This window comes from Petromyzon marinus, chromosome 3 (assembly GCF_048934315.1).
Source record: "Petromyzon marinus isolate PM22_M1 ecotype Great Lakes invasive population chromosome 3, UKy_Petmar_22M1.pri1.0, whole genome shotgun sequence".
NCBI lineage: Eukaryota > Metazoa > Chordata > Hyperoartia > Petromyzontiformes > Petromyzontidae > Petromyzon > Petromyzon marinus.
In genome coordinates, this window is record NC_133669.1 from 565,817 (window position 1) to 584,233 (window position 18,417).

The window sequence follows — 18,417 nt, forward strand, 5'->3', positions numbered from 1 at the left end:
AGTCATACGCGGGTGACTTCGACATAGGATTTCACTTCACCTGCCCTTTTAATACACTGCCCTACAGCCCACGTAAAGGGAAGACTTAATCATTCATCATAATAAGTCTTCCCTTTATCCGTACCAATTTCCGTGAGTTTGACCACGAAGTAATGAAGTAAATGAGGACATCATTGAGTTACACTTCACTTGCACTGAGGATTTAGGTATGGCTCAGGTTTTGGGAGTCACCCAAATATATCTGAAAATACAGATAATTTCCCAAAGTGACTCAGAGGCATAACTATTCCTCATAACCGTAGTGTACACGCACGGCAACAGCTTAGTTGGGAATGTGATTGTTAATGCAAGCGTGAGGAGACGTCCCTCTGATTAAGTTGTGTCTTAACCACTGTACAGTGTGTTGAAGTATGGCCAAATAACTAACATGACCCGCACCCAATGGGGAACCCCCATCCAGCAGTGCATTCACACAAGTGCTGTGCGTGTACAGACGAGGGAGGGCATTGCTACAATGCAGGCACTATGGTGGTGGTGGTGATGATGATGATGTGGTGGATGATTACAACATGGGTGGGTGCCTGCCACTCACCTGGTACAGCTGCGGGAGAGAGCACCTGGCTCACAGTTGGGAAGTTGCAAGTTCAACACCCTCCGTTGGATGTGAGGGGGAGTCAACCTAGTCTGTCGTTTCTCTAGGGGTCGATTATTTTCGTACCACTTTGTGAGAAGTCAAGGGTGGTCGTCCTATAAATAGACCTGGGCCCCACCCTGAGAATGTGGAATTTCCACCATCATTAATGCCACCAACGGAGATAAATGCCGTATAATTTCGCATTTTATTAGGCAGACACTCGCTTCTAAGTGACAGAGAGCAGTTGCCTTGTATTATTCAGTCCACCATGTTCTATCAGCATTAACATTGCTTACTTTACGTAGTCCACTCTGTGAGGACGTTTTTACAAATGCATATTTCCTCTTACAGTATAACAATTCGTCATTTATCTTACACGATATTGAGCGGGCATGTTACATAACGATGTGGAAGAGAGGGACCGAGTGCACAGCGCTGTGTATGTGGTGCGGATTAAAAATTATCACCGTGCTTGCTCGGTGAATCCCCCACCACGGTGAGCATGTTTATAGAATGCATCAGCCCTCTCTTTCCTGCTTTCTTATTATAGTCATGATTACACAATGGGCAAAGACACCATTGTCTTTTGATCAAATAGAAAACCAGATAGTGTACAGTATTGTGTGTGTGTGTACATGTCTTCTGTTTCAGACACGGTAGAAACAGAATAGTTTTGTACGGAGTTAACTGCAAATGAGTTTATGTTAATTCACGCAAACCACTTGAAAAAAATATGTCAATGTTCAGATTAGCTCGAGTGATGCTGAGAAATATTCAGTCGTAAGTCTTGCAGTAACAACCTCGTTCCTTCATGATAATTGTGATATAAATTATTTAAATTATACGGTGCATTTTTGAGCTGTTCAAACATGCAGCAGCAGGAGCAGTTGCTGAAAGGATAATGCTTTGCAAATTAAATTTGATTCATTTTGTGGGAAAAAAAAAGGATGTAATTCCAGTACTTCGCACACGTTTAAAAATACTTGATGAGGCTTGGAATGAAGTTATTAACCCACATTTTGAACTGCACGTTTTGCGGTTCAGTGCAGCGGTAGAAGGTGGCTCTGTTCGAACCTCTCTTCTCTGCCGCTGAAGCCTCCGCTCGTTGCAGAGGTTCGCGGTTCTAATCAAAGAAGCCGCCCTGGTTACTACTGCGGTCTGTGTATAAACCCTAAAAATACTACGCGCCGCCTGCAACGCGGTGGACGTGAAAAGATCCCATGACATCGTTGGCAAGAGTAGACCATTGTGTGCCAGTGTCGCGGTCCGAATTTGCCATTTTTGAAAAATATTTACCGGTAAATTTCTGAGTTGGAAACTACATTGCAGTCATCGCCCACTACGGCAAAAAATAGTTTAAGACCCTCCTGAACAACACTCATGGGACTCGGTGAGGCATTCCTGGGCAAACAATCGGAACAACAATAATAATAATAACGTTACTTACGTTTAGCATCGCAACCTCGATAACCGCACATTCTCTGCTGGCGACTTTGGTACGCACCGCAGCGCTTAAAATATGTGTACCAGCTTCTTCTTGGCGTTCATTAAGCGAGACCCTGTCACGTTTGGGCACGCGTTTTGTGCTGGATTTTATTGCGGTTTTCTTGCCAGCCTTACCCTGCTCGTCACGGCAAAGGGCACACGGGGGGGGGTGGTAGGGGCTGCTCAGAGGAATGGCGTGGTGGTGGATGGCGGTAGCAGTAGCTGGATAATGTTGAAACCAGAGGAATAATGTGCACAGCTGGGAGATGGAACCTGGCTTCGGATGGTGCGCTGTGGGGAGATGGAAAGGAGCTCGAGGCAAACGCGACGGCATTCGTAGAGTCCCCCCACCCAGAGCAATGTGCGCAGAGGGGCGAGGTTAGTGGGAGCACGGCCGTTACCCGAGACGGCATCGCTTCTCAACGACAAGCGCTAACAAAACCAGTGGGACCGTGGGTCAGGAGAACGCGCGTGTGTGTGTGTGAACGCGTGATTGTGTGCATGTGTGTTAAATTGTGTGCAGTTCCTGTGAGCCGTAGCATTGTGGGGGTGGAGGGTAAGGCAGGTATTCGTTGTGTCGCGCTTGTCGGCAGGAAGGCAGAGTGTGCCTGTGTGTGTCTCTGTGTGTGTGTCTGTGTGTGTCTCTGTGTGTGTGTGTCTCTGTGTGTGTGACTGTGTGTGTGTGTGCCTGGGAAGCGATAGTGTAGCGGTCAGCGCGCTGCGCTATGAACCTGGCGACCCGGGTTCGATTCCCGTTCACGGCCAACACCAGTGACGATTATCTGAACCGGTTCCGGGCCTTCACTAGGTCGACTCAGCCTCAAATGAGTACCTGGTGCGGTGTGTAAACATTGCCACCCACCCCCTCGTGTACCGTTCCGGCCTTCATAGGTGCTCGCTAACAGCACTTGCCCCTACAGCACTTGCCCCTACTGTCTGTTAAGGCTATATGGGGGATCTTTGTTTTATCTTTGTGTGCCTGTGCGTGTGTGCCTGTGCGTGTGTGTGCCTGTGTGTGTCTCTGTGTGTCTCTGTGTGTGTGCCTGTGTGTGTCTCTGTGTGTCTGTGTGTGTGTGCGTGTGTCTGTGTGTGTCTCTGTGTGTCTCTGTGTGTGTGTGCCTGTGTGTGTGTCTGTGCGAGCCGGTCGCAGCACTGACCCCGGTGCCCCTACAGTGGCGAGCCGTGTGACTTGAGGGGTTCTGTTTGCCCCCCACCTCCATCCCTCCCTCTCACCCCCCCCTCCCTCCCCCCACCACGCCACCCACACTCGCACCAGCACTGAGACGTGCAGCTGTCGTTCTGTGCAGAAGCTTCAGTGCCCGTGCCGTTCTCGATTGGAGGAGCTGTTCTTGTTTTATTTCCTCGTCCGCGAGTTCGCCGTTGGCTGCGAACATGTTTAGTGGTAAGTCGCCGTTACCTTGCGAAGGTTCCGAATGCTCTCGTGTTCACGTCGAGGGGGATCTGCCGTGGGGTTCTACGGTTACTGATAAGAGTGTCTTGCCGATGGCTGCAGCCACGGTTGTGTCACTTGTACGGACTTTGTTTCGGGCGATGATTTGTTGCGTCTGGGGGGAAAAGAGTTTGTTACGTACGTGTCTGCGATCCTCAGGTGATGGCGCATACACTGGTAATGTGATCGTCCGGAACTTCACGGAATTAGAGAACAGTTTGGTTAAGTTTAAGCGGCCGGTGAGGTAGCCCCATGTCTGGTAAAGTCATCAGCGTCGGCTAATAATACATCACGACGGCATGGCAAGGCTTGGCGTGAGACATGCTTGTGTGTTTGCACGTGTTAATCTGTGGGGCCGTATGTGTGTGTGGGGAGAGGGCTGAAGCGTGTCTTAAGGTTGTGGTTTTTCCGACGTGTTTTATTGTTTTATTAACTGCCAGGAACATTTTGATTTGTCGTCCACATTAAAACACCTTCCACGTTGAATAAAAACCTATTAAACTGTATTTGCTGTGTGAGCACAGCTTGAGTGCAATGCAACAATGCGAGTTCACTTGGTTAATTTTGGGTTGCGAGTCTTAGTAAAGTTACGATGGGTTGCATTTTTAACATCCTTTCCTTAAATTTTGATTTCAAGCTTTCGTGACTGCACGGATTCATATTCTTGGTTCTTTCGGTAAAGTCACGTAGAAGGGAAACAATAAAATAATAAAAATATAAAACAATAAAATTATCACGACGTTTCGACTGCAACACAAGCAATCATCATCAGGTGTGAAAACCACAGAAAGAAAATTTGAACAAAGTGGCGTTTTTTTTAACGTTAGCACCACGGAGAGCGATTTGGCAGTTATTCAGATGGACGAGTCCATCTATTTTGATTTAAAGCTTTCGTGATTGCATGGATTCATATTCTTGGTTCTTTCGGTGAAGTCACGTAGAAGGGAAAAAATAAAATAATTAAAATATAAAACAATATATTTTTTATTATTTTATTGTTTCCCTTCTACGTGACTTTACCAAATGAACCAAGAATGCTGAGTCCATCTATGTTCGGAAAAGAGGAGGGGGGAGATGAAAATAATGGATGCGGTCTGAAAGCCACCATAAGCGTGAACAATCAATTAAGACCTGAAATGGTCTATCAAATCCTTCCAATGATTGCTAAGCCAGAATCCATCTTCTCGGTTGAAATTGTTTCTGTGTTTGTATATGTGGATAGCCTCATGAACGAATCTCTCATGGTAGCCAGATGGACATACAGTACCTTGGCGTCTACAAACTAAGTTGCCTCTGTGGTAGTAGTTACATTGGAGAAACCAAACGACATGTCTCGGACCGCATTCGTGAACACAAAGCAGACCTAAAACACGGTAGGACCAACACCTTGGCCGTGGCAGATCACTGTTATAATTCAGTAGGTTCACATGACATTGACTTCTCCAAGACAGAGGTTATTTGCAAGCCATCTGGCTACCATGAGAGATTCGTTCATGAGGCTATCCACATATACAAACACAGAAACAATTTCAACCGAGAAGATGGATTCTGGCTTAGCAATCATTGGAAGGATTTGATAAACCATTTCGGGTCTTAATTGATTGTTCACGCTTACGGTGGCTTTCAGACCGCATCCATTATTTTCGTCTCCCCCCTCCTCTTTTCCTAACATAGATGGACTCGTCTATCTGAATAACTGCCAAATTGCTCTCCGTGGTGCTAACGTAAAAAAAAACACCACTTTTTTCAAATTTTCTTTCTGTGGGTTTCACACCTGATGATGATTGCTTGTGTTGTAGTCAAAACGGCGTGAGAATTGTATTGTTTTATATTTTTACTATTTTATTGTTTCCCTTCTACATGGCTTTACCGAAAGGACCAAGAATATGAATCATTTCCTTAATTATATTACAGGAGCACAGAATGCAAATGAGTTAGGCAGAAGAACCATATGTTCCAGATGTCTAATTCCATTCTCTGAAATTGTGATTTCATTTAAGAACAATAAGCCATGGTAACCTAGAGAATGTACAGTTGTGATCAGACGGAGTGTCTTTGGGGGGTTTGTGGCAGTGAATGGCCCTTCTAAATAAGCGGTTGTTGTGTGTTCTCCAGGCCCTCTGTTTTTTTCCCACTTGAAAAATGTACGGTAATAGCAATGACAGTCATTGCCTTATGCCCAGGACACCCTTGCAAATGCCATTTTCATATAAAGGAAATTTCCAGGTAAACTATATCAAAACGTCAGTGAAATAAAAATAGCCTTAATTTACAGAGCATCTAAACGGGGAGTAGTGGTGCAGTGGTTAGCAGGCTACATGATGAACTCAGTGATCTGGGTTCGAATTCGGGCCATGGCTAACATTAGTGGTGAGTAATATCTGATCCTGCCCAGGGTCCGCCACCCTTCATCAACCTGCACTGACCAGTCTGAAGTATGGTTAGCAAACCCCATTACTGAAATTGCATCAAGAGACCTTATCCAGGAATGATATTGACAAATGGCTGTGGATTTGTAAAGCAACTATAACCGTGGCATGGACACATCGCACCCAAAGTGTGAATCGTATCCAGCCACTGGTGCCTGAAAGTGTTTGGATGCTTATCGGCTTCTCCCAACGAGCGAATCGTGGTGAGTCTGAGTTGTTACGAAGTGTGGTGAGTCTGAGTTGTTTTGAGGCGTGGTGAGTCTGAGTTGTTGTGAGGCGTGGTGAGTCTGAGTTGTTGTGAGGCGTGGTGAGTCTGAGTTGTTATGAAGCGTGGTGAGTCAGAGTTGTTACGAAGTGTGGTGAGTCTGAGTTGTTACGAAGTGTGGTGAGTCTGAGTTGGTGTGAGGCGTGGTGAGTCTGAGTTGTTACGAAGTGTGGTGAGTCTGAGTTGTTGTGAGGCGTGGTGAGTCTGAGTTGTTACGAAGTGTGGTGAGTCTGAGTTGTTATGAGGCGTGGTGAGTCTGAGTTGGTATGAAGCGTGGTGAGTCTGAGTTGTTTTGAGGCGTGGTGAGTCTGAGTTGTTATGAGGCGTGGTGAGTCTGAGTTGGTGTGAGGTGTGGTGAGTCTGAGTTGTTACAAAGTGTGGTGAGTCTGAGTTGTTGTGAGGCGTGGTGAGTCTGAGTTGGTATGATGCGTGGTGAATCTGGGTTGTTATGAGGTGTAGTGAGTCTGAGTTGTTACGAAGTGTGGTGAGTCTGAGTTGTTATGAGACGTGGTGAGTCTGAGTTGTTATGAGGCGTGGTGAGTCTGAGTTGTTATGAAGCGTGGTGAGTCTGAGTTGTTATGAAGCGTGGTGAGTCTGAGTTGTTATGAGGTGTGGTGAGTCTGAGTTGGTATGATGCGTGGTGAATCTGAGTTGTTATGAGGTGTGGTGAGTCTGAGTTGTTGTGAGGCGTGGTGAGTCTGAGTTGTTATGAGGCGTGGTGAGTCTGAGTTGTTGTGAGGCGTGGTGAGTCTGAGTTGTTACGAAGTGTGGTGAGTCTGAGTTGTTATGAGGCATGGTGAGTCTGAGTTGTTACGAAGTGTGGTGAGTCTGAGTTGTTATGAATCGTGGTGAGTTTGAGTTGTTATGAAGTGTGGTGAGTCTGAGTTGTTATGAAGTGTGGTGAGTCTGAGTTGTTATGAATCGTGGTGAGTTTGAGTTGTTACGAAGTGTGGTGAGTCTGAGTTGTTATGAATCGTGGTGAGTTTGAGTTGTTATGAAGTGTGGTGAGTCTGAGTTGTTACGAAGTGTGGTGAGTCTGAGTTGTTACGAAGTGTGGTGAGTCTGAGTTGTTGTGAGGCGTGGTGAGTCTGAGTTGTTATGAAGCGTGGTGAGTCTGAGTTGTTATGAGACGTGGTGAGTCTGAGTTGTTATCAGGTGTGGTGAGTCTGATTTGTTATGAGGCGTGGTGAGTCTGAGTTGGTATGAGGCGTGGTGAGTCTGAGTTGTTATGAGGCGTGGTGAGTCTGAGTTGGTATGATGCGTGGTGAGTCTGAGTTGGTATGTTGTGTGGTGAGTCTGAGTTGGTGTGAGGCGTGGTGAGTTTGAGTTGTTACGAAGTGTGGTGAGTCTGAGTTGTTGTGAGGCGTGGTGAGTCTGAGTTGTTATGAGGCGTGGTGAGTCTGAGTTGTTGTGAGGCGTGGTGAGTGAGTTATGAGGCGTGGTGAGTCTGAGTTGTTGTGAGGCGTGGTGAGTCTGAGTTGTTATGAGGCGTGGTGAGTCTGAGTTGTTATGAGGCGTGGTGAGTCTGAGTTGTTATGAAGTGTGAGTCTGAGTTGTTGTGAGGCGTGGTGAGTCTGAGTTGTTATCAGGTGTGGTGAGTCTGAGTTGTTATGAAGCGTGGTGAGTCTCAGTTGTTATGAAGTGTGGTGAGTCTGAGTTGTTACAAAGTGTGGTGAGTCTGAGTTGGTGTGAGGCGTGGTGAGTCTGAGTTGTTATGAGGCGTGGTGAGTCTGAGTTGTTGTGAGGCGTGGTGAGTCTGAGTTGTTGTGAGGCGTGGTGAGTCTGAGTTGTTATTAAGTGTGGTGAGTCTGAGTTGTTATGAGGCGTGTGTGAGTCTGAGTTGTTGTGAGGCGTGGAGAGTCTGAGTTGTTATAGAATCGTGGTGAGTCTGAGTTGTTATGAAGCGTGGTGAGTGAGTTATGAGGTGTGGTGAGTCTGAGTTGTTATGAATCGTGGTGAGTCTGAGTTGTTATGAAGCGTGGTGAGTGAGTTTTTGGGAGGCGTGGTGAGTCTGAGTTGTTATGAATCGTCGTGAGTCCGAGTTGCAGCATGCGAGGCTGTTACGCGAGGTCGATGAGGGTCGCTGTGTACGTCTGGGCCCTTTGCGAGGGTGAGGAGGGGGTGCGACGACGCACGGCCACAAATCCGCCGTCATTGACGAGGGCTGGGATCTGGTGCAACCTCTCTAGCGCGGAACGCGTCGGTGACTCACCGAGGGGAGCGTGAGAGAGTTAACGAAGCCGGCCTCGGAGGTGGCTTTCCCCCGCCTGTGATGTGGCCTGCGATGTGGTCTCTGATGTGGTGGTGTGGCTGTTGAGGGCAAAATAATCAAATGTGACGCCGCTGCCGTTCAATGGGCGTAAATTAAACAGCGTCTCTCTGATGCCTTGCTACAAAAGAAGTGTCCGCATTTTTGTGATGTTCCAGATCGGGGAATATCTAGCTTCCATTGTCACAGTGTCAAGTTACTCATATACCTTGGAATGTGTGGGTGACTGAGTTGGAATCGTCACTTTTTGATATGTTCAGAAATGTAGAAAAGAGGGATTTTCCAACGAGTGATTTTACAGCATTGAGGCGGTGCTCCTGTCCTGTTTACAGCCCCGACCCATTGGTGGAAATTCCACTTTCCTATGGCAGGGGCGAGTTTACCTGTAAGACAACCACTGTCAATAATGTTCATTTTTTAAGGCATTTTACAATGTGTTTTTTTATTCTTGTCGCACGGTTAGACAAACAGCTTGTTATAATTATTAAAGTGGTTGTGGAAGTGAAGCTACTTAACAAAAAAAAAGTTACACGTCATCTTCCACTGTGGTTAATGGCCATGCCCTTGACTTGTTTCCACATAGTTTAGCTTGAAGAGATGCACGTTGGGCCGTCCCTCCCCGAGCATGGCAGGGCTGGCGAGGAGGAAATGTTTAAGATGGTGCGCAGCGAACGCCGAGCGCTGGGCTGTCTGGAGTCTAACCGCAGCGCGCCTCCCAGTACCCCCCTCGCCCCCTTCGCCTGCCATGATTTCCTCCGCGAGTCGCTGTTGGGAGCTCTCGGGCAAGGCGCCGGGGCCCCTCAAATCCCCACCGCATTAGCTGCCCATCTGTCACGGCGGTGCCGCGAGGGTTAGCGGTTCAACGAGACTCCCCCGTCCCTTCACCCTTGCTAACCCGCCATTCCAACCCCCCCCCCCCCCCGTTCGTACGCTCGTACTACGCTCTTACATACGCGCGCGTAAGTTCGCGCGCGAGGCGTCCCGGCGCACGTACAAATGCGCAGGCGCTCCTGCACGCGGACGTGCGCGGAACAAGAGCGTAGTTCTGCTCGCTCGCAAGTGGCACGTACTCTTGGCAAACACAATGCAAGCATGTGCTCGCTTGTGAGCGTTCGGCTTGTGTATCGCTCGCTCGCACGTGCTAGCCTGCCCTCGCGCTTAATCCACAACTACACTGCGGGCTTATTGACACGCGCGATGCCCGTATGAATTTACCACAAAACCTGGTCATGTGTGGTCATCCCAGAGCCATCCCCTACATCAATAAACCACTCTTATTTTTATTGTGTTTTTTTAATCAAAACAAGAACCTGTTTAGGGCAAACAAGTGTTTCTCGTGAATTCCGACTGCCACATTTTGCCCTGACATATATTGGACAAACTGTCCTGCCCAGAAACTCAACTGCCTAGACTCACTGTCTCAATGAAGTTCATCCAACTCTCGTGACACGTTGACGCGTCAGTTTGGAGATTGCTTCAGCTGGCCACTCGCCCTTCTGTTTGGGCGTCGTCTGTTTTTGGTTTCGTCGCAGCGGACCATCCCAAGGTGGCCACGTTGGCGACAGTTGAAGTCTCCAGAGAAGCGATCTGGGTGAACCGTGGTAATTCTTCCGTGGACACCATGTTGGGCAAGGCTTTAAGTGGGAGGGCTTCACTTTGTACGACTTAAGGACGGCAGTGAAGGATAGTACAACGTGAACAATGCAGACTTTGCTCTCTATTTGCGCGCGTACTATAACGTAGAGTGAAGTTCCAATGCAGTCATCGGCCATGATCTATTCACTGCTGGATCAGAGCGTCTGGTCACGAGAGCGGATTACGTCGCTCCATGTCCACGGTGGACGTACTGTCAGTCTCGTCCATTGGACATCGTCGCTGCCAGCGATTTGTGCTGCCCAAGCCCACTGACTTTTTGGAAGAATATCCGTAATGTCTCTCACATCGTTTATCCCTTGGTGACACTGCTACGGGGAATATGTGGTACGCAATTGATTGGTACCTTTTTGATGGATGCACGTTACGAGTGACATTAGTTTAAGATGTGGCCTTAACTTTATGCTAAACTAAAACTTTTACCTTTAAATTAAAATGCTGCTGCTGAGCACAATCAGAAGTAGAGAGTTCCCGCCCCAGATATTTTCCCAGCGTGGTTTTGACTGCCGAGCTGCAGCACACAGAGCCTGCACGGTCATCATCAGGGCTTCGTAAGGTCCACAGTTTGTGTGCACGAATGATAACAGCGGTGAGTTATAGAACTCATAGTGTAAGATTGCTGTGGTATCGTCTGATTGTGAGTTTCTCATAGGTGTGTTCGCAAAAAGGCTCACTCTAAATAGCGTGCTAATTAAAACTTGATAAGGCCATGGTGCGACTTGGATGTTTTTGTGAAGCTTAATGAATAGCCGGTTGCGAGTTTGCAGCGTCACGAGAGCCGTGAGCACCGTCAGCACTGTGCTTGTTAAGTGTGTTGCTTGCCTCTTCCCTCTGTCTTCACATCGCACACATGCACACATACGCTATACAAATACGTTCATGTACATGCACGCACCACACAAACAACAAACCAACACATTCACGCACACATGCACATGGGTACCAAATAAACACGTCACTGCGCTTACATACAAATGAACACCATACCAACACATTAATGGTCACTCAATCACCATACCATTATTTCCACGCACACGTACATGCACATATATATCATGCCAACACATTCATGCACGTGCACACACACACTCGCACATCCTCAACAATAATGTATAAACACACGCGCACATATCATTCCCATTATGTCCATGCGCACACACAATCTCCATACTTACACACATGCACGGACACCAAACCATTTCGTACACACACAAACACACACACACATCCTGAATGTACACAAACAAACGCACGCACGCGCCCACGCACGCGCGACGACGCAGGTGCATGGAGATGCAGGAGTTGGGAAGCGCAACAGGTGCAGTGACGGGACAGCGAGACTCGCCCGACCGCTCTTCGCTTGACGGCGCGGGGGTCTACCTGGCCGCCTCCACACACGACACCAACGGCGGTGAGTGCGCTGTGCGTGCGCGTGCGCTCCGTGCGCGTGTGTACGTGCGAGTGCGCTGTGCGTGCGTCGAGAGGAGCAGCGGCTTGGCGGTTAGCGTCCTGCACTGTGAACCTGGCGAACCGAGTTCCATACCCGCTCATGGCCAATACGGGTGAAGATTATCTGAACCGGTCCTGGGCCTCCCCTCCTCGGATGAATCAGCCTTAAATGGGAACCTGCTGCGGTGTGTGAACATCGGCACTTTTGAGACAAAGGCGGTGAGGCGTGATGCTGGCCACCCCACTCCGTCATGTGTCATGATGGCCTTCATGGGTGCATTTCGCTAGCAGCACCTTCCCCACCAGCCTGCTGAAGTCTACACGGGGGATCTTTGTCTTTGTTCACAGTAGGAGCAGGGAAAGTGAGCGAAGGCTTCTCCTGGTGGTTGTGTAGTCGCCCCGATGGGGTCTCAGCCCGTGGCTGACAGAGTGAACCGCGGAGCGTTCATGTCGACAATGATGCAACGCATGCAGGTTGACTGCCGCTTCAGCGCTCCGACGTGCTTTCGGGTTTGTACCGTGCGTTGTTCTTCGAAGAAGCTGAAGCTCATGGAATGAACGGAACTGACAAATGCAGCTTAAACGAGTCGGTTAAAAATTAAATGAGAAAAATGTATCGTTTAATTTCCTTGTGAGCTCGATTAGTGACAAGTCTTCAAATTTCCCTGGGAATGAATCATTCCATTCTTTTTTTATGTTCATGGTAATTTATTATCGTGCATTAAAAAGCACATCATGAATATTATGGTATTCATGTCACACTGTGTAATGTTCTAGACACTGGTGAATCCAGGCGCAGGAGGTGTTAATGTTGTAGCCGTGCTGCGTAACCACAGCACAACAATGATAAAGAATGATCTCACTGCTGCAAAGACCCCATTGATTGAGCGACGTGTGCCTCTCTCGCCCAGTGGCTGTGTGTGTGGGGAGCGGTAGTGTAGCAGTTAGCGCGCTGCGCTACGAACCTAGAGACCCGGGTTCGATTCTCGCTCGCGACCAACACCAGTGACGATTATATATCTGAACCGGTCCTGGGCCTCCCCTAGGTCGACTTAGCCTCAAATATGTACCTGCTACGATATGTAAACATCACCACTAGCGAGACAAAGGCGACCGGGCGTGGTGTTGGCCACCCACCTCCTCGTATGCTGTGCCGGCTTTAATAGGTGCTCGCTAACAGCACTTGCCCCAACAGTCTGTTAAGGCTATACAGGGGATCTTTGTCTTTGTGGCCCATCTCAAAAGTGACTTGAGAACCATCAAGTATTACTCACCATTATCTACGTTTATGAGTTCAGGATTACATATTTCTCCTGCATGTTCATGCTTCACTTTGCAGGTATGCGTTTTAGTATTTTCAACAAAGCTTCCTGTACAAACTCTAACCAACAGGGCAAGGTGAATTCATGATATACGCTTCGTTATGTTGAGGTGCGTTGGTTATGTAGTGATAGATACAAATGGATGCGTGCAAATTGTACCAAGAGCATGTCGTACAAAACAGAGTACATATTCTTGGGTCTTTCGGTAAAGTCACGTAGATTGGTTCAAAGAAAATAACAAAAAACAACGACGTTTCGATCGCAACACAAGCGGTCGCCAAAGCGGTCGCCTATCTACGTGACTTTACCAAAAGACCCAAGAATATGAATTCCTGCAGTCATGAAAGCTTTAAGTCAAGATTTAAAACAGTACGTTTAGAACCTTTTCCACCAGTCTCTTTTTACACCTGCAGGTATTTGTGCAGAGACTGAATTGAATAGTAAACCTTTGGTGCTCGCGCACAGCCTCTCATATGCACAGTGAATGCACGAATGGCACCGCCGTACGATTGCGTCGTGTGGGAGGTTCCCCCCCCTGTGGTTGTGGTTTGTGGTTTCCCGCATTCGCTCTGCACAGATCGTTTACTTCGTGGGCTTCTTCATAGAGTCACATCTCCGCATCTCCACGGGCGCGCCACTCACTTCACTTTGGCTTGGTTGGCGGCCACCACCGCCTCCACCACCTCCATGTCACCACCAGCTCCACCACCTCCACCACATCACCACAACACCACCACCACATCACCACCACATCACCTCCAACACCACATCACTACGACATCACCTCTACCACACCACCACCACCACATCACCTCCACCACACCACCACCACATCACAACCACATCACCTCCACATCACCTCCACCACACCACCACCACATCACAACCACATCACCTCCACATCACCTCCACACCACCACCATATCACCTCCACCACACCACCACCATATCACAACCATATCATCACCACATCACCTCTACCACACCACCACCACATCACCTCCACCACACCACCACCACATCACAACCACATCACCTCCACATCACCTCCACCACACCACCACCACATCACCTCCACCACACCACCACCATATCACAACCACATCACAACCACATCACCTCCACCGCCACATCACCTCCACCACACCACCACTCCCACATCACCACCACATCACCACCAACATGGCCACATCGCACAGACACTCAGCATTCCCCACGGGCGCTGAACCTCGTTCCTGGAAACAAACATTGGTTCTTGTTCTCCTGCCGGCGGTGTATTTTGGAACCGTGTTACGTAAGCCTCTGCTGTTGTGATGTTTGGTTGCGATATCCGCGCTCCGTAATTATTTTAGGGATTTCAGCTTTCTATCGATCACTTTCGTCCACCAAGATGCGTAAAGATTTTCTTGTGGGATGAAACTCAATAGGTCAGGACCAGCCACCTGATATGCCTCCATTTTTAAATAAATAATGCCCCTTAAAGATTCCGGGAAAACAGCACAGGGACTGCTAGTTAATGCCTTATTAATTAGACGGAAAGTTGGGAATGGCTGCTTGCCTGAACACCGCACTGATCCCATTAATAAATCACATTTTACGGGAAGCCACCCTCATCAAATTTCAGCAGAGAATCGTTCAAACTACTTTTTAATTAAGCCTCAAAATCGCCAATGCAGCAAAGCAGCGGTTAGTGCATCCACCGCTCCTGCATTGTGGGTATCCACGGCTTTCCAAAATACGTGACGAAAGATGTTGGCACACATTGGCGCTACGTGTTATACAACCAGCACTGTGTGCGTTATGAACTAACATTCACCTGCATGTCAGCCTTGCGGTACATTTGTGCATCAAGAACGTTTTGTGTTATACAACCAGCACTGTGTGCGTTATAAACTAACATTCACCTGCATGTCAGCCTTGCGGTACATTTGTGCATCAAGAACGTTTTGTGTTATACAACCAGCACTGTGTGCGTTATAAACTAAACTAGCATTCATACTCTTTGGTTCTATTCGGTAAAGTCACTTAGGTAAAACATAAAACAACAAAAATCACGACGTTTCGGCCACAACACAAGTGGCCTTCTTCAGGTGAAGGAACAGAACTGTCGGGACGACAGCACTTCAATGACCGCCGCTAAGATTCGCAGCGCCTTTTAAGCTCGGTGGGAGGAGCAGGGCGCCTTGACAAAGGAGTTTACATATCAAAAATAGCTGTGTTAAAGTGTTGAAGCAGCAGGGTGTCAAAGTCAGAAAATTAGCTGGGGGATTAGCATGTTTATGTGTAGAGGGTGCGGAGGATGGGTCACTGTGTGTGTGCAATAGAAACGGAAAAAAATTAAAGATCGGCAAGAATGTGCTGTCAGGGGAGAGTAGAAAAAAGGGTTTAATAGAAAGTTCGGAAGGAATATGCTTGGTATACCATTACTTGAAATTGCTGTTAGAAATTAGTTGACGTTTGGTATGATTGCTCCGTGATATGAGAGTAATTCTGCCTGTAGGTTTAACCTCCTGCAGCTGAATGCGTGACCTCATAGCCAGGTGGAGGTGTAAGGCCCTGTGCTGCGTTGTCGGGGTGCACCACGTGCCGCTGCACGTGCTGGGAGCTTCTTCGGACGCTGAACGCTGCGCAGATTAGAAATTCAGCTCCTGAAGAAGCTCCCAGCGAAACGTCGGACATCCTGCCAATCAGCAACATGCGGTGCGACCCCCGGAAACGCGGTCTAGAGATACGCGGCAGTTCGGCCGCGAGGACCGGCGCACTGCGGCGTGAGGTCCGGGCACGTAAGCGCCGGCCTCTGCGCTCTGCTGGTTAGTGTTGATCTGCCGCTGGTTTCACTGGGCCCAGCGACGCGAGGTCGTCTTGGTCATAATCAAGGTCGTGTATTTGGGTGACTCGTTGTCATGCCCTTCTTATGCCTCATACACTGTGTGGGCAGTTGTAAATGTTAATTTTGCAGATGTTTGAATGTAAACAACAGCAGTGTTTATTGCACAGAATGATTTGTTTAATTTATTTTTGTAACCAGAGGTACTGTATAATGGCCAAAACAAAATCGAGTGTTGTAAAAACCTTAACCTACAGCCACAGGATTTATCCAGAAGATCATCGTTGTAAAATAGCACACGTCTGTAGTACGCCTTTATCTTTGGAGCAGAATGCCACGCGTGTGGCCTTCCTTAAACGGAGTAGCCAGGCCACGCATCTTTCATGAGGTGTCACTGTGGCAGGTGTTATTTATACATATACACCACATGTACTACTTCGCATTGTGTGTGTGTGTATTTTACTCTATTTATTTTCTGCAAACATCAATAGAACGAACAAAAGTCCCTGATAAATCGTCTTTGTCTGTGGCATTCGTATATATTCTGTGTACAGGTAACAGCCCTTTGTCTATCTACCGCTGTCTTCTGTGCAACCATTGTAAGAGAATGTTTCGTGCTGCTGCGAAGTCTGTTTGTTGTGCCCACATGCACACGTGCATACACACTCCTTCAACTATAGAATTCACGTCAATGTGCCAGCCTGGCATGCATGGCAATGTCGATTTCATTGTAAACTTATTTCGAGGAAAAACCTTCATAGATTCCAACAACAAGAACCACGCGTGGGCTTACTGTTTGTCCAGTTATACTTTTTTATATTAATATTTATACTTGGAACAGTTGCGATGTTTTACTTAACACAAAGTAATCATTCAATATTAACAAAATAAATAACGCCTGCTTCCCATATTTGTTTTTCCGCATATAAAATAACGGTACAAAATGGGACCTTTTTGCCAGTATGAAAGTATGAAAAAATAAGAATAGGTTTTACCCTTTTTGGCAATAAAACAGGTGTTAAGATGTTCAAACACCAAATAGATCAAACCTTTTGCACACAAGTACCGTGTGTGGATAATGCAGACTTGATTCCTTGCAAAAGGTTTCTATGTTTGCACATCTTAAGACCTGCGGTTTTATTGCCAGGAAGGGTACATCCTATTATTTTTATTTTCATACAAAAACAACGGTGTTTTTACACAGCTCATCATCCTCTATGTATTTTCTGGGCTAAAATAATCCAATGTAGGCGGCCACAGCTCCAGTAGCACGACAGCGATATCCCTCCAGCGCCGTCCCAGAGTTACAGGGGCGCCGGCATCGACGTCGTCATTGTCCCCATCCTGCTACTTCCCATCCTCCTCCGCCACCGCCGCGTCCGTCACTTGGTCGCTCCGCGACGCCGCTGGCCGCGAGTGGCGAGCGTGCCGTGTTGGTCTTAGTCGGAGCGATCGCCGGGCGGCACACGTCACGTGCCGCAAGCACCTGCTGCCCCGGGGCCACGGGCAGGGCTGGCCGCTTCACGCACCGCACGGCGCTTCTGGGAGCTTCGTGCGCGCTGTTCAAGGTCGCGCGGTCCCCGGGAAGGTCCGGGTGGCTCGCCATGCCCGCTGACGAGGCGGAACCGGCCTCTGCCGTCCGCGTAGAGAAGGTTCGCAGCCCCCGTCGCCTGCATTGCTACTTCGGTCGCGCTGTTGGCGCCGCGTCCTGAGACGCCACAGGTTATTTGTGATGCCGTGTTAGCAGTGACGCACAGGCGCAAATAATGCAAACTCGACACATTTGTCTATAACGCTGCCCTAAAAGGAAACAATTATGTATGAAAATATAAGAGGTGCTTCTTACGGTATAGGGGACGTGTGTTGTGAGCATTGGGGTCGGCTCCCATCGATTAATTAACGCATCGTTTCACGCTTGACTTCTATACCACAAATCTCAGATACACAAAGCTTTCAACCTGAACTAATTAGTTTGGTGAATTATGATCAAACAACCCCCATGACCGACTTGGTGTAGGGAGGCCATCACCCAGCAGCAGATTCACATTCGCTGTTGAATAGGCTTCAGTAACAAGTGCTGCTGTTGAGCAGCTGTTTAGGCGAGCACACGGTATATACAGGGTGGTGGTGGTGGGCCGCACACTCCTTGCCTGAGCTCCTTCATCTTCTCTCTGGTGATGATGACCACACCAACACTCGACCGAGTACTCAATTTGAGCTTCATCAATCTAGACTGGATTCTAGAGTAAGCGCAAGGCAGGCTTACACGTCAGTTATCATCGTGGTGTGCATCGTCAAGGTTCGCTTGGATAATTCCGAAGTGTTCTAAACTACTCCTGGTCCCGAGCCTCCACGCATGGTGTGTAAACATTCTGTGCTGGAGGAGTACTGCCTTTGGTCTGTTGGCCGTTTTGTGAAATGAAAGGACTTGGCACTACAGTACAAATCCACAGAGTTGTGAGTCCCAGGTGTCATATCTTTTGTGTGGATTAGAGCCGATTGGAATTTGATGAATGGCTCTACACTCGGATCGATACGGAAATTCTGCTGCATTGGTCTTGCTTTCTCTTCACTTCATGGCCACCACATCACATTACATCGTGTGTGTGTACAGCCATTGCGTGAAGTGTTTAT

The 18,417-nt window shown here is 48.0% G+C and overlaps 1 protein-coding gene across 4 annotated transcripts in view; it reads left to right on the plus strand.

The window, feature by feature from the left end:
• The window catches only part of LOC116950990 (protein phosphatase EYA1-like), a 107,324-nt gene that overhangs the window by 29,362 nt on the left and 59,545 nt on the right, over window positions 1-18,417 (plus strand). For 3 of the 4 annotated variants that reach the window (XM_032969272.2, XM_032969247.2, XM_032969287.2), the window contains one exon: window positions 11,469-11,596. In XM_032969272.2, the coding sequence (XP_032825163.1) occupies window positions 11,473-11,596 (124 nt within the window). In that variant the 5' untranslated portion in view covers window positions 11,469-11,472. Of the gene's footprint in view, window positions 1-3,376; window positions 3,522-11,468; window positions 11,597-18,417 lie in introns of those variants that run through there. The other variant, XM_032969280.2, reaches the window with a different exon arrangement.